We start from the raw sequence: 16725 nt of genomic DNA on the forward strand, positions 1-16725 counted from the left end.
GTTGTAAACGTTGCATTCCTATTATGCAATTTTAAAAAATGTTCAGCTCAAGATGCAGAATTTAATACCACTTAACGCGACAAAGTTCACTTAACCCATGAAAACCCCTCACCTGTAAATCCTGTGCCCACAATAAAGATGGCGGCTGCGTCGCTCAGCTACCATGGATCTGATTGGTCGAGCGTCTACGGCGCCCCAGCGACATCTAGCGCTTGGAAAGTAAAACCGCAAAGGAATGCAGCCCGGATGGCGCTGACGTCAAAGAGCGTTGGAGCAGGCGGGAGCTTCTCCCTGTGAGCGGCATCTCCTCCCGCGGTAGCGACGACACAGCCCGGCGTCCATGAAGTCTTCTTGAGGTAAGAGAAGTTTATAAAGGAGACGGCTGCTAGTCACTGTTACTTTGTTTCTGTTGTACATTATAAATTAAGTTTAGTTGGGAAGAATTTCCATAGTAACAGGTTACCGGGCTCACCAATGAGAAGTACTTTATCACCAATGAGAACTGTCCTTATTGCTTGTGCCAACCAATCAGAGCTCTGCTTTCATGTTACCTCAGTAGGTTGAGGAGTGAAGGTTGAGTTCTAATTGGTTGCCGTGGGCAACAGTCTTATAAGTCGTCTTGATAAATGGGGCAGACCTACTATTAAAAATATGACCGTTTTGCGCCACATTTACTGTGTTTTAGACCTTTCTTTGGTGGGAAAGTGGGGCGTGGCCTAAATGTGACATTGTGCACCAAAACTTGAGCAAGAGTTTGGCGCAAGCTTATAGATGCTACAAAGTTAGAGTAGACGCTATAAGGGCGTATTGTTCATCGCTGTGAGGACAGGAAATCGCAGCCCGTTCCGTCCTCGGGCGGACCGCCTCGCCCGTAGTTTTCAATGGGTCCTGAATCCCTCTCCATGCGATGTGATGACATTAATCGGAAACCCTACTGATCCTTTGGCACGGGTGAAACGCGCATTAGGAACGCAATTTCACAGACGTGATGTGAGGCGCTCTCGAATCAAAAACACTTTCTGTCGCTGTGAAAAGCGCACATCGCCAAGCGCAATATTGGGCTGAGTTTCTGGGCCCGATATCGGCCTCGCCTGTATGAATGTAGCCGAAGGCCTCTGTCATGCGGCGACTGCGATATCGCGAGTCAGTGATGCTTTTTCTTGTAAAAAATCGCGGGTCGCATCGTCTCGCCGCCCATGATTTTCTCACACCATAAAATTGTGCGATTTAATCTCATTAAAGTCATTAGGAGTTTCTAAAGTTAAAAATATATCGCATCGCACGAAAATCGCAAGTTTGTGTCAGGCGATAAACAAGGGGCCCAGAGGGAAACATGGGAGAAAAAAAAAAATCGCAGAAATATAGAGCGCGCCGCGATTTATTTATTTTCTCACAGCATCGCATCAGGTAAAAACCTTGCTAATGTGAAGGAACCATTGAAATAATCTTTATTTATATAGCGCCAACATGCATTTTGTAGCGCTGTGGCATCACCGGAAAATCACGCAATTGTGTAGCCCGTGTGAAAGCGGCCTAAGGCTGCTTTTACGCCAGCGACTGTGAGGTCGGTCAGAAACGGACGGCGTCACCTGTGATGTCACTTTTTTTGTACTCCGTGCACAATACGCTTTTTGAGATCAAAACACGTGATCTGCATCAGATTTGGTCGGCCTGCACAAGGGCGGTCAGATTCCGCAGCGGCGTCCGCACATACCTGCTTTACTTCTCTTCATCTGTAGTGCGGATGGTCCGCACGGCTCGCCGTCAGACGTATGCAGGACAGATATATATATTTTTAAACTGCTGCTTTTCCCGCTTGAATGGAAGCCGTCGGCGCGAAAATGGAGCATGCTGCAATCTTTTATCCGCGAGCGGAAACCAATTATACTAGAAGAATCGCTTTTGCGTAGCATGCTGTGGGCGGTATTTGCTGCGTAGTCCAGAGGCGGACCCCCGCTCCGGATTCTGCAATGCACATCCGCCCGTGTGCAGGCGGCCTTATATCCGTTCTTCTCGCACGTGGTTCCAGTAGTAAAATGGTTACTGTGTATCCATGTGTGACCAGGAAGACCTGCGGCTGACCACCGCCAACTCCATGGCAGGTAGTCTGCCCGCGTATATATTATTAAGGACCGCTGACGCATACGCCAGTTGTTGGTTGACGCGTAGCGCAGGCAGATTGTCGCTTCCGTGTAAAGGGCTTTCAGGGCTCTGGCATGAATTCGAAGGATATTGTTCAGTGTAAACAAAGGCCAACGAGGAGCGAGAAGTTATTCGCTTCTTGTTCGTCATTCATTTTGCGCAGGAATAAAAAATAATCGTTCGCACATCGTTCCGTGTACACAGCAATCGTTTAGGCGTTACCATTGGCTGGTAGAGGGAATGTCAACAGCGGAAAAATTAGCGAGTGATTTACTTGTCTGTACAATCGGGCGGGACGAACGACTTCTGTGATTGTTTGCTCGTGCGAATGATTAATCGCTTCGTGTAACGGGAGCGTATATGGAAGGACTTGCTTAAGGCCTCCTGCACACGGGCCGATTTGCATTGCGGAGTCCGCGGTGGGCGTCTGCTTCCTGACTCTGCAGCAAATACCACCCCATAGCACGCTGTGGAAATACGGGACTTCATCTTTACGAGTGGAAATCGATTGCGATTTTCCGCTTGCGGAGGAGAAATCGCAGCATTCTGCGATTTTGTGCGGGCTACGCACAGACAGCTTCCATTGAAGTCAATGGAAGCCGTCCGTCCTGCTGCACTTCCGCAGTGAGCAGTGCAGAAGCGTCGAGGGATCCGCGTCATCGCCTAACGCTGGTGCCTACTGTGTTTGCACGACGGAGCGCCAGTCGGCTCATCCACAGTGCAGGAAGAAGATGCTGGAGAGGTACACATTGGTCACCGGGTCGAACTCCGCTGCAGGAATCCCGCATCCGGGGTCCGCCCCGCCCGTGTGCAGGAGGCCTAACCTGAAGAGTTGCTGAAGCAGACAAACGAACGCCAATTATTCGCCGGCTTTTACACGGAGCAATGATTGTTCAGTAGTTGCCAATTTATCGTTCATAGAGAATCTCCTCGGAAGCAGCGAACGATGGTGACTTCACATCGGACGACCAAGCAAACTATCGCTCAGTGACCGGTCGTTAACCACATGTAGACAGGACAATTATCGCCCGAATTTGCTGTTTCTAGCGATGATTCGGGCAATAATCGCCCCAAATACAGGTACCTCTACTTTGGGATGACGCTTTGCAGTTGTCCATACAGTTACAGTCTCAAGTTACTTTGTCAACATACAATGGTCGTCCCGGAACCAATTAAAGGGGTTGTCCCAGACTTTACTAACAAGGACCATAGGCCATGAATGATTGGTTGGCAAGAGTCTATAACTCGTGATCTCCACTGATCAGCGGGTCGCCAGGCCCAACGACGGCAAGAATCAGCCCACGCTATCCATAGTGCAATAACATGGGTTGGTATTGCAGGCATCGCTCCCGCAGGATTACGCCGCACTGTGGACAGAGCTGATTGCTTCTGGATCTGTCAGTAATGACGGCTGGACCGAGCAGCAGACCCTTGCCAACTATCCATGGTTTATTAGTAACATAGGCTGATGTGACAGCTGACAGTCTGCTCACTCCTTTTCTTTGCTGCTCCTTTCTCCCAGTATCGACAGTCCAGCTTTGAGCACAACTTGGAGAACATCTCCATCTCTTCTGGAGGACGCAATGTGTAGCCAGGTATGCCATTGTGCCTTCCACGAAAACACCCAAACAAATGGAAACCAGGTCGAGCGGAGTCTAAAGTTTGCATATTTGTTCTCCTTTTGCCTAAAACATCAGTGGTTCTGTTTGAATACGTAAACGGAGCTTCTGGATGTAGACGGAAACCCGTCCTGAACCCGGTCGTATTTCTCTACGTACATTTGATACAGTGATGAGAAAGTTCCTTTTGTCTTCCCGTTTCTGCACGGATATAAATGCGACTATCGTGAATTACACGTAGCGCGGTTTACAGACGGTGACAATGGGCGATGCCTCGCTTGGTTCCTGATTTGCTACGGCTCTGTACTTGTCAACGGTGAACCATGAAAACAAGGAGTCGGCATGTATTAACCTTTTCTGTGGGTCTGTCAGATGTAGTCTAACAACCTAAACACTGCGGAGAACGCAAGACGAGGACCTCAGGTGGCGCTCGTCTACGGCCATTGTCAGGTGACCTTTTAATTCTCCAGACTCTGTTTATGAGACCTGCTAGAACCAAACGGACTGCGGGCAACGCGTCGTCTGAAGGAAGAGCGTTATGTTTTATTGACCAACTTGAAAACGAGGATTGTGAATTTGGTGTCTGCGCGTTGTACGGCCACTGTCTCAGATATGGCAAGACCTTACATAGTAGTTAAAGGGGTTATCTGGGGATCCCAATTTTTTTCAAAGCTGCTCACAATACTGTAAAAAAGCCGTGCTCTCCTCACCCGACACCCTGCTGATCCCGTTCTGTCAGTGTCCTGGTCTTCCTTTTCGGCTGATCCAGTGAAGACGTCATGGATGCCAAAGACGTGATGGCTGCAGTCAATCCTTTGCAGAGGTAAGTTGCTGATTGGCTGCAGCGGTCACCTGTGCTTGGTTTTCGTGATTTCATTGCTGAATCGCTGCAGCTCTGACCAGCAAAGAACTGGACACTAGCAAAACAGGAGAAGGAGAACAGGGCATGCAATCCTTAAATTTGCGTGAACATAAGACAACATACGGAAGGCATCTGTGTGCTGCCTGATGGTTTTTGCGGACCGCACATGAGCAGACCTGCATGAATTCCACCAAAGAGTGTGACCGGCCAGAACAGTGCCGTACATGGACCGTCCGAACTAAGAATCCCACCTGCAACGTATCAGAATAAACTGGCGGATCAAACGCCTGCTAAAAGCAAAGTGGCAAATGATCGGGCAAATTCTGACAACCATGTCATACACGTGTACGTTCAACTAACTATGGGCGTAATTTTCCAATCCAGCAGATGACTTTTCCAGGAGACAGAAGTCTGTCAGTGTGAACGGTAAATTGTGTAAATTGATTCTCTGTTGAGGCTGTTGGCTCCCCGAAACATGACTCCACGTTGATAAGCTGTGAGGCGCTTCAAAATGGCGGAAGGAAGTGACCGATTACCACATTGCCTCTAGGTCCTAAAGGACATATTGATGGCATATGGTCATGTTGATGAGATGCTGTAGCCTGTCGCATTACCATAAGTTCAGGGTGCACCCAACGCCATTTTCCAGTAGGATAACACAGCAGGTACGCTCTACAAGGTGTCCAGGTGATTCTTTGGCCGGCAGGATCCCCACAGGTCTTTCCAGTCATGAATCTATGGGTCGTAACTAGAGATGAGCGAGCATTGCCTTTAGCGAGTATCTCCCCGCTCTAGACGGAAGGTTCGGGTGCCGGCGCGGGGGAGCGGTGAGTAGCGGCAGTCAGCAGGAGGGAGCGGGGGGAGAGAGGGAGAGAGAGATCTCCCCTCCGTTCCGCCCCACTCTCCCCCGCAGCTCCCTGCCCGCTGCCGGCACCCGAACCTTCTGTCTCGAGCGGGGAGATTCTCGCTAAAGGCAATGCTCGCTCGAGCAATTGCCTTTAGCGAGTATACTCGCTTATCTCTAGTCGTGATGCAACGTGGAGTGATCACTCTCCCACAGCCTTGCAATGAAGATGAAATGTAGACTATGGTCAATACATAGTAACCTAGTATGTTAGGCCCAAAGGAGATTCCAGAGAGAATCCAGAGGAAGGCAAAAAAAACAAAAAACAATGAGACAGAAGCCAATTAGTCCATTTGGGGGAAACCATTCCTCCCTGACTCCATAATGGCAGTTAGAATCATACCACGTGGCCAACAACACCCCAGGCCACTATCTGTGTACTTATCGTTATCTCCCCGGTCATGGCCCCCCCATGTACTTCCCTGCTCCTCGGCCATGGGCAAGCAGTGAAATCACATTAATGTATTGAATTCTATATCGACCAGCCCTATTTGGAATTAAAACCGATTTAAGGTCTTCTCTGTGCGTTGTGCTTCATCTCTCTTCGACAACGTCTTTGTGGTTTGGCGTTTTCTCTGTGAGGCGGTGTGCATCTCGGATGATGACTGTGTGATCACCACAAAGACATCTGTGACTCGGGGACGCAGAATTATTTGTGTTCTGAGATGTAGAACGTGACAAGGCTACGTGGAGATGAGGAGAAAACCGCTGGCGGACGGTGATGTCTCCACTATGGTGTGCAGATTACACCGGATCCGGTGGTGGACGCCATGCTAGATATTAAAACCTCCCCCGAAATAATACAAAGTTTAGTCTCTTTACGGAAAACGTTGGGTGGCAAAATCCTGCTCCCGTTACAGGCCCCTGTGCCGTCGGTGCTTGACTTTTCCAGGTCCCTGAATCTTCCAGGTCCTGCGGCGATGCATCCCCTGTTCGGCAGCGTTCACACATGGCGGTTTTTGTTGCAGTTTGTAACTGCATTTGTTTTTTTTTTATAATTCCTGCATTTTCTAGTTGCAGTTGAAAACCACAACAAACCCGCCATGTGTGAGCGCAGCTTTACTGCGCTGCTGTATAATTAGACAGATTTGCCTTTCTGCATTGGAAGAAAGTTGGGGGATAATCCATACATTCCTATTGTGGAACTCAGCCTGATATCGCGCTCGTGAAGTGCAATGTCCCAAGCTTTTGTGTCAGAAACTCCTCCCATCACTTCAATAGAGTTGCCATCCACCGGCTGAAAGGATCGGCAAGTTTTTCCCATTGTACCGTGTTGGATAAATGGTTGTGCCAAGGTCTAAAGTTGCCGACAGGATAGGAGATAACTTTATGATTGGCGTGGTCAGACCGCTGGCAATGAAGGTCCCCACATGATAGGAGCAAATGACACTTTGCATGTCAACGGAAGATTGCTGAGCACTTGTACTCCGTGATCTCCAACGGTGTGCATGCACGCCCTCTGCTCCATTCATGCCGGGATCGGCGAGGGTCCCAGCAGTTACCCCTAGCCTGGGAATGTTTGATAACTTTAGAACTTTGCACAACCCCTCTTAACAGCGCCTCGGTAATGGCTGCAGGCCTTTATAGGGATACCCCCACCTTGGACATCCATGGCATAAATGTCTGCTAGATGTGGGTCCTACCGTTGGGACCTGTACGAAGAACTTAGGTCTGGTGCTCTCACCCCCCCCCCCCCCCCCCCTCTACTGATGTGGCGGCTTCGTGCAGACCGAGAAGGACTAGAGGGTTGGCCAAACGTGTTCTTGCTCTCTCTAGCAATTTATTTCTTCCATCTGAGTTCTGTTCTTGGAGCGGAACGGAAATAAACACTTAATTTTTTTTTCCTCATTGATTTTCAAAAACTCAATGCCGTTTTTACTTTTTTACTTCAATAAAAAGTGCGCAAAATCTGCATGTGTGTGTATGAAGTCTTCCCTTGTGCTCTTGTAGTACAGAAGTGGAAGGTACTCTGGAGGTAGAGCGCCTACCGGATACTCTCTAAGAGGGGGGGGGGGGGGGGAATCCATAGGGATGAAGCAGGATCCAGGCTGCACGTCTGTGTAGGACGGCTCTGGCCCCTTACCCGTTGTTGGCTGCCGGATCGGTATTACATCCTAGTAACTTCTTACATCTCTATTTTTTTTGCAGACCCTTTATAACGCCCTACGTTTTTTTTTTGTTTTTTTTTTTTGTTTTTTTATTTCATTTTTTCCACGTGCGGTAGAAGATGAAGGACGAAATTTCCGCAGTTGTATTTTTTCTTTCAAAGCTGTTGAAAAATAATAATAAGTTGGGCAAGGAGGAGATTGAAGTGTTTTCTGAAGAACTGAGCAAAATTCTGCATGACAAGTACATCAATCACTGGTATCCAGAAAGTCCGGCGAAAGGACAGGCGTACAGGTAACGTAGAAGGAGGCCGCAGCCTGACCCGATATTGTTATTTACACCCTCCTTACACACTAGAATTGGTCATCATCCCGACCTGTTGATATCGGCGGGGCTGGGCGACCCTCGGATGTATGTGGGGGCAGCTCAGCCTTATTTAGAATGCGGCTAGAAGGAAAATGGCGCATCCAGAATGCTATTTTTGGTTTTTTTGCTCCTCTGATATAACATAAAAACGAACATGATGAAATTGTGAACAGATCATTACCAAACACTGGACTGAATGCGGTTTTGCTGAATCCCATTCATTTACTTTGCGGTCCGGTGCCGTATGCATAGATATAGGGGCCTGTGACCACTGCGGAAGTCATGCGGACTCGACTAGAAGATTGTGCCATTTATTGACTCCTAGACCCGGAGGATGCCCGCCCCGTCAGGAACCAATTGGAGCAATCGGCATTACTCATATATTAATTCTCTTCTCAGATGCATCCGTGTAAACAGAGTTCAGGGTGTCGATCCGGACCTCCAGAAAGCCTGTTTCAACAGTGGACTCTTGTATGAAGATTTAGGATTGCCCCGGGAAATGACGTTGTGGGTAGATCCTTGTGAAGTGTGTTGTAGGTAAGTGGCCAGTAAATCTAATAACCCTATAAAGATGGCTGAAAGTATTAAAGGGGTTGTAACAGAATGGCAGGTTAACCTCTACCCACTGAAGAGGGGATACCTTGCTGATGGGTGGGAGTCTCGTCGCTGAGGTCCCCGGTGTCCCTCCGTCCATTCACTGTGGGGGTCTTCTCTTCCACACACCCCCATCCCCTCCACGCTCTGTGTACTGACCCCTAATATATTTATACATAGTGATTAGAGCGCCCCCTTGTTACAGTGCTGGGTATAAATGAATCATAGGAAAGATCTATGATGATCTATTTTTACATAGCTATTAGGTCGCCCCACAGCTGTCTTAGTTAAAAAAATAAATAACCCCCATTCTGATATCCTCTCTGGGTACTGTAGTCCGCCCATCCCATTTATTACTTTAGTTGCCCACCTTTATACCTGCTCAAGCTCCTTGAGTGCCGATGCCCAATGTTCCATGTTTGGTCTAGACCTCTTCTAATGCCTTCCTTGAAATCGGTCATAACTGTGTTTTACTTTTGGTCAGCAGTGTTTGCCAGAGTATCTACCTCAATCCCCCCCCCCCCCCTTCCCCTGCAGATTGGTAAAGGTAAAGTCATCTGGTCTTTCTCTGGTGACGTTTTCTTGGCAGACTGTTATTGCTGCCATTGCCTTCCCCAGTCATCTTTTACCCCCTGACCAAGCTGGGTACTCTTTTTACCAACCTACCAAGGCTGAGTCACCCTTGAGCCAGCTACCTGAACCACGCTGGGATTAAGCGAGAGCATAGGACTGCATTGAACCTGAACCCGCAGGTCGTGAGTGGGAGCATAGGACTGCATTGAACCTGAACCCACAGGTCGTGAGTGGGAGCATAGGACTGCATTTCTGAATCTGAACCCGCAGGTCGTGAGTGGGAGCATAGGACCGCATTTCTGAACCTGAACCCGCAGGTCGTGAGTGGGAGCATAGGACCGCATTTCTGAACCTGAACCCGCAGGTCGTGAGTGGGAGCATAGGACTGCATTTCTGAACCTGAACCCGCAGGTCGTGAGTGGGAGCATAGGACTGCATTTCTGAATCTGAACCCGCAGGTCGTGAGTGGGAGCATAGGACTGCATTTCTGAACCTGAACCCGCAGGTCGTGAGTGGGAGCATAGGACTGCATTTCTGAACCTGAACCCGCAGGTCGTGAGTGGGAGCATAGGACTGCATTCTGCTGCCTTAACACTCTGCGACACACAAGATTCTTGAGATCTCTTTAAAGAAAGTGATAAGCGAATGATCCTCCATAGAATTATCCATCTATTTATTACATCCACCAGTAATAATCTGCCCGGTTCTGGGGTTTCGAGGAAGCGGCTGCCCCACAGACCTGCGATGGTGACCTCTGTAATAAGCGATCCGGTGAGTGTGCTCGAGAGGTTTGTCATCAGATGAGGGAGGATTTCCAGCTCGTTTACAACCTCGACTCCGAGAATACCCGGAGATAATACGGAGAGCGGATGCTTTCAGCGGCCTCGTATGATGACGAAACCGGAATTCATCTGAGACAAAACCTGCGGAAGTCACTAGGATGCGGCTTTCCTCCCGCCGTCCTAATAGCGCAGCAGGCGACGCACACCGGCTGGTGGTTAAGATCCGGCCGTCTGTTTTTCTACAGCTTGGTGTAAACCCTGCGAGCCGTCCGGAGCGCCGTAAGATACGGCGCGGTCTGTAATCCCCGTACTTGGCATCTCCGCTCTTATGGAAAGTACTCTAATCCAGCGATGACAAACTCTAATAATCGTGGGATTAGAGGAGGACAAACATGTAAAACCAGCAGATATCCACTGGGATCCATAAAGGGCTGCAGAGTCATGTCTGTTTAACTAATTAACTGCTGGAGGACACCGACATTTGTGTTTAAACTTCTTTCTTTTCCCAGTAACGTTGTTACATGAGGGCTTGTTCTGTGCGGGATGAGTTACACTAAGTGGACAGAAGTTTTGGGCGCACATAGAAAGGGATGAGATTCCATTTTATTCACATTTTTCAATCTGATGTTGGGTCGCCTTTGGCCTCAATGACCGCAGTAACCCTCCTAGATGTGATTTCCATCAAAATCCCATAGATGTGTGGAGGGATGCGCCTCCATTCCTCGAGGAGCTTCAGATAGTGATGGGGATGGGGGGTGTAATGGTCGTGTTGGGCGCACGGATACAGCGCTTCATTTCCTCCCAAAGTCGCTTGATGGGATTGAGATCCGGACTTTGGGTGGCCAATGAATTTGCAGACATTCTAGTTCTCAACACTGCGTGCCGTATGACATGGAGACACGGAGCTGTACCAGAGTATTGCCACAGGATAGGTGATGCCACATTAGCCGTAATCTCTCTGTACCCATTGACGTTAAAGGGGTTGTCTCGCGGCGAAAGCAATTTTTTTATTTTTTTTTAAATGGACCCCTGCATTATGCCCTGTGAAAAAGAAGGCATGTGTTAGTTTTTAACAAGCACATTGCACTTACCTGCATCAGCGTTCTGCAGCTTCTTCATTTCTTCTTTTAAAGATGGCGCCACTGGTCTTCTCCCACGGTGCACCGCGGGTCTTCCCATGGTGCACCGTGGAGTTTCTTCTTCTGTCTTCCGCGTTCCACTGCCGATACAGCCACCTCATTGGCTGATCGGCACCACGTGACGGGGCGGAGCTACGATGACGACGCGGTGACCAGCTCTCCGGCACGAGCGGCCCCATTCACCAGGCAGAAGACCGCACAGCGCAAGCGCGTCTAAAAAAGCAAGAAGCCAGCGAAATTAAGATGGAGCCATGGAGACGGGGACGCCAGCAACGGAGCAGGTAAGTAAATAACTTCTGTATGGCTCATATTTAATGCACGATGTACATTACAAAGTGCATTAATATGGCCATACAGAAGTACTTAACCCCACTTGCTGCCGCGAGACAACCCCTTTAAGGTTGGACCTCACTACAACCAATGGCCCTAGTCCCTACCAGCAGAAACACCCCAACACCATAACAGAACCTCCTACAAATGTCACTGTTGGGATGTTGCAGTCACGTAGAAACCACTCTCCAGAGAACCGCCACACCTAAGTGTGGCCATCCGATTGGAAGATGGTGTGCTGTGACTCATCTGTCCACAACACTTACATCCACTCACTTACAGTCCGTCGCTCCAAGCTCCATCGCAGGCGCCGCTGTGCATTCACTGCTGTGATGTTGTGTGCAGCCGCTTGTCCATGGTAACCCTTCACATGCCGTTCCCTATGGATGGTTCCAGTATTAATGGATGTTCCAATGGCCTGTGAGACCTCCTGAGTGAGGGCAGACGATGTGTGTGATGGCTTCACAGCTCATACAAGGCTTCATTGTCCACATTGTGTCAGTTTACGAGGTCTCCCTAAACATGGCCAACAGTGGACTCTTGAAGGTCCAGAAGCTGCGATATCCCATACTGATTGGTTGGTGACATCCCTTCCACCCCCTGCCAGACCCCGTTGTCAGCTCTACACCTGTTGACACCCCCCCCCCCCCGCCAGACCCCGCTGTTGAAATATTGAAAATTGGGTATTTAAACATTAAAGTTTTGTATTTCTTAGTAAATGTTAAAGTGTATTAAATCTTATTTTTTCCTATTTTCTTCTCCCTGAGGATAGGCCACGAATAGTAATAGTTCTGGACGAGCCCTCTGACCGCGTCCCCTGTGTAGTGGTCACTGTTGGTGACTGTCAGCCTATGTAGGAGACTAGTAGAAGTTTTAAACCCCAGAACAGAATATTAAGCCGCGTCCCACGGCGGACCACACTGGTTCCCAGCGATTCTAATTGCTTTCTAGAAGGCAAAGTTCTTCAGGAATCTGCATGGCTTTCTGCAGAGACCATTACCATTAAGGGTTGTGTAGTTCTCTCTGGTGCTCAGCAGATGGCGCTGTAGACTTAAAAAATAACAATAATGAAAAATGAATCAAAGCCGTGACAAGTAAAATAAATAACCAGAATCGGAGCCTGGATTTTTTATTTTCTGTTTTAGCTGCCAGGAGTTTGTCAGCGCTCACACTGTTAACTTGTACAGATAAATCGTAAATTATAAAATAAAAAAAATCACAACGTCCCCGTACCCATAGAGTTTCCTAGAATAACTTGCACATTGTAAAAATGCCACTCAGAACCTTATATAAGGCACTTCATGCTACAAGTGTAACCTGAGCAGAAAATGATGGGCAGAATACCTGCTAAACATGTGCAGCGTTCATACAGATGACGCTTTGCATGCGCATACTGGATCTTCATTACATCACGAGAACTTGAAAGGCCAAAAATCCGGTTTTAAGCTGGGATATTTTTTTTTTTTTTTTACCTTTTTTTTATTTTTGTCCCACTGGGGGACTTGAATATCAGCATCTTTTATAATTTTTCAAATACATTCTTATATTTTAGTATTAGTAGTACATTAGGAAGCCTATTAAGCTCAGCCAGATGCCGAGTCTCATAGACCACCGTAGCTGGCAGACCCGGAGGCTATATTGTAGCCTCTGGGTGCCATGGCAACCCATCGGGACCCCATGATTACATCACAGGGATCCGATGGGTGGCAGAGGGATACCCTTCTTTATGTCATCGATTTACATGCCACAGTTGCACTGACCATGGCATGTGAAGGGTTAAACATCAGGGATCAAAGCTTTCTTCAGTCCCCAGTGTTAGAGCTAGCGGACCAGCTCTCCTTGGCACAGGAGACTCGCTCCAGGCTTCTGATGCAGCTGCCGTCAAGACCGCACTGCGGAATAACCCGCCACCCTCTAAACTGCTTGCGTCAGAAGACATATTTGCAGTAGTTAAGGGGTTAACGTGCATTTGCATCAACTTGCGGATAGAGCATTGATTTTGTTCTTGTTTTAAAGGGGTTGTCTCAGAACTCTGACCTTGGTTTTAAAACAAGACCAAAAGCAAAGCTCTCTCTGCAGTGCAGCCTGAGTGCTATTTTAATCGAGGACATATATTTTTAGTGTGTTCTTGACTTCTGAAGCGCCACTCGGCGAGGATGTAAGAGATTTGTCCTGGGCAGTGAAAGGGTTACATAAACTACACCTTTGCTTCTGATAAGGTAGGTTTTCCTATATGCTATGTACAATCTATATAGTAAAGTGTGCAGTAGGTAACGGGAGGGCCAACAGCCAGAGTCCTGGCAGATAAAACTGTGCAAGACAAAGGGGATGTGGGGGGTGAAGGGGAAAATGAGACTTGTGTTTCATTGGTTTGTTTAACTTAATTCTCTTGCTATTAGATATGGAGAGAAGAACCCCTCCTTTGTGGTTGCGAGCTTTGAAAGCACAGATGATAAGATGGAGATGTCTCGGAACGTGAACTACGCCATGGAGAAAGCTACTTCAGATTATCACTCCGGCTCCTCCTCGGATGATGAAGTCTATGTCCATAAGACGATTCCCTTCCCTTCACTCTGTGCCGGTGATTCCTATCAGGTATTTGCATTCACCATCAGTAGTCCTACATGGTCAGCGTTCTACAATGTGTCATTGCTGATATCGGGCTTTGGAGTCCTAGTACTCCGTATACCAAAGCATTATTGTCTGTCGATTGCTTCTCGCACGGCCTAATAGGCATCCAGCCATGGCAGACCTTTATAGGCCCCCTTCAGCCTTGACAATACAATCTTCAGTCCTGGCTATTACAGCAGGATGCGGGCTGTACAATACTGCCAGCTTATGGTGCAGGCGCCGATTCTTCATCCCTTACCATCCAGTGAACTTTAAGTGGTTGTCCAGGGTTAGAAAAACACGGCCGCTTTCTTCCAAACCCTCGTCTGTAGATTGTATCTGGTATTGCAGCTCAGCTCCCATTCACTTCAATGGGGCTGATCAGCAATACCACACACAACCCTACAGACAAGGGTGGCGCTGTGTGTGGAAGAAAGCAGCCATGTTTGTCTAACCTTGGACAACCCCTTTAAAGAGGTTTTCAAGAACTATATACTGTTGATGAACTATCCTCAGGATAAGTCATAAGTCGTCAATAGTTGATCAGCAGAGAGCATAGTTTGGGTTCCCTGCCAATCAGCTGATTGAAGAAGCCGTGGCGCTTCAGTGAGGGCCATGGCCACTTGTCAGGCATGTGAAATCACATACATTAGTCATATGGCCTGAAACCAGCTCCAACCCATTCAAGTGAATGGGACTGTGCTGCAATACCAGGCACAGCCACTATAGAATGTACAGTGCTGCTCACCTGAACTGTCTATCTATTTTCATGAAGACCTTGTTAAAATGGATGCATATTTATGCCCGAATGTGGGAAGGGGTTAATGTGTTTGGTCAAAAAGACAGGCACAAAACACCATGAAAAATATGTCAATTTTCAGCCATATTAGGTTATTCCTACTAAAGACAAATGTCAGATCAGCGATCCCAAAATGGGTGTATCCTGAATGTCCCAAGGGAGCGGCAGTGCGTGTGTGTGACCACCAGTCTATTCACTTTAATGGGAAAGATGGAGATTGATGCACTCGGCATTCTTCCTCCTATAGAAGTGAATGGAGCGGCGTTTTACACATCCGCATTGTCGCTCCAGTCACACCGGACATATGGGTTGTAGCATTCTTGGGATGGCAGGAGCTCCCAGTGGTCATTGCCCAGTGATGAATAGAGGATAAATGTCTCTATGTAAACCCCCATAGTGACTCCTATTTTCTGCCTTAAGGACCAAGTGATTTTCATTGGCGCACTGTAAGAGACATACCTTGTAGACCTAGTCATGGACGGGTTTTTTCGTTAGGTTGTCTTTTTTGGGCCGAGTTGTATATTTTAATGGCGCCACTCTGGGGTGCATATAATGTGCTTTAGAGGAGGATCGCTATTTTTACTTGCTGTGAAAACGCACCTTGGCGAGCGCAATATCAAGTTTCACGGTCCGATATCGCACTCGCCCTTGCGAACGTGGGCTTACTAAGGTAAGGAGAAAAAAAGAGGTGCGGCCTATTTCAGGTTTTTACTGAAGTGATAAAAACGGGCACTCGGACCGCATCCAATACAACAAAACGGCACTCGGACAAAAAAGTTTTACATCTATTCTTTTGCGGATGAAGCGCGGTTGAGTTGTCATAGGGTCTTGCGTCTATAATATCATTTCCGGGTTTTCATCTTTGCCTCCTTTCTCTACTTCTCAGGTGCCGGAGTTCAGGCCTCAACCACCTCTGTCCTGGACCAAGAGTCCGAAGAGAAAGCTGGGCGTCCATTATCACTACCAGCAGTGCGTCGCTTCCGGTTATCAGCAGGGACGAAGCAAGGCTTATAGCCGCGTCCCATGGCTGCCGCCTGTCCTGCAGGCGGAACCGAACCACTGGCACGGCCTGCACATGTTGGGCGCCGGGCACCAGTGCCTGGTCTAAGCCGCTGGCATGTCTGTAATCCTAATGCTGGACCAAATGGTAGAGCAGCTCTTCTAGTCGGTATTTTATGGTTATTTAACCCAAACTTTGCTGCACTTTTGTACGTTTACTCGTCGTTTCAGAAACACTTTGTGGAAGGGGTTAATAGTTAAGTGCCTAAGTATTTTTTAATATTTATATATTACGACTTGCACAGAATCAAGGTAATCGATTGCTACTCTGGACGTTTCCATACCAAATGTATTTATTGCCAAATCTCTTGATTTTTCATATTTTATGTGTCGAACTAATAAATGATCTTTTTATTAATATATTAATAAACGCAACGTATGACGGCAGCGAAGGGGTTACATCGTGATGATGTCGCTTGTAATAATGATACTAAAAATGATGATAATGATGCTTTCTCGTCCTGGTTATTTCTATAGCACTGACACGTACCTCCGCGCAGTACAGAGAAGGCACTTGCATCAGTTCCTGCCACCGACAGAGCTTACAATTTAACTCTTTGCAATCCAGCTTTGGATTCAAGGTTACCTAGGGGACTTTCTCTTTCTGCCATTATACAATGGCGCCATCTGCTGGCTAGAGCCAGTACTGCGGTATGGGACATGCTGGAGAGACCCCCGACAACAGAGCGGCCAGGAATATACAGTAAGAATACCCTGCCGGACGTCTTCCGACATCGGAGCTGTACAGGCTTCAATCAATGTTGGAAAATGTCAGACAGTGGATTGGAAAGGGTTAAGGGTATGTTCGCCTGAAGGAATTCATTGTGGAAAAATTCTATG

At 47.8% G+C, this 16725-nt stretch overlaps 1 protein-coding gene across 2 annotated transcripts; it reads left to right on the forward strand.

Moving 5' to 3' along the window:
* Positions 1 to 232: 232 nt before the first annotated feature.
* Positions 233 to 16336, forward strand: BTG3 (BTG anti-proliferation factor 3). 2 transcript variants are annotated; one of them, XM_066599106.1, is made up of 5 exons: positions 233 to 356; positions 7676 to 7927; positions 8399 to 8536; positions 13817 to 14012; positions 15713 to 16336. In XM_066599106.1, the coding sequence occupies exons 2-5, from the start codon at positions 7755 to 7757 to the stop codon at positions 15932 to 15934; spliced, it is 729 nt and encodes a 242-aa protein (XP_066455203.1). In that variant the 5' UTR covers positions 233 to 356; positions 7676 to 7754; the 3' UTR covers positions 15935 to 16336. The 2 variants fall into 2 exon arrangements, with proteins under 2 accessions (XP_066455203.1, XP_066455202.1); XM_066599105.1 differs by having other exon boundaries at positions 13817 to 14005; positions 15706 to 16336.
* Positions 16337 to 16725: the final 389 nt, after the last annotated feature.

Source organism: Eleutherodactylus coqui, chromosome 4, assembly GCF_035609145.1.
Source record: "Eleutherodactylus coqui strain aEleCoq1 chromosome 4, aEleCoq1.hap1, whole genome shotgun sequence".
In the NCBI taxonomy this organism is placed as follows: domain Eukaryota; kingdom Metazoa; phylum Chordata; class Amphibia; order Anura; family Eleutherodactylidae; genus Eleutherodactylus; species Eleutherodactylus coqui.

Coding starts and splice junctions, on each gene's coding strand:
- BTG3 (XM_066599106.1), top strand. CDS start 7,755: ATGAAGGACGAAATTTCCGCAGTTGTATTTTTTCTTTCAAAGCTGTTG. Junction 7,928..8,398: donor GCGAAAGGACAGGCGTACAG/GTAACGTAGAAG, acceptor TTCTCTTCTCAG/ATGCATCCGTGTAAACAGAG. Junction 14,013..15,712: donor GTGCCGGTGATTCCTATCAG/GTATTTGCATTC, acceptor TCTACTTCTCAG/GTGCCGGAGTTCAGGCCTCA.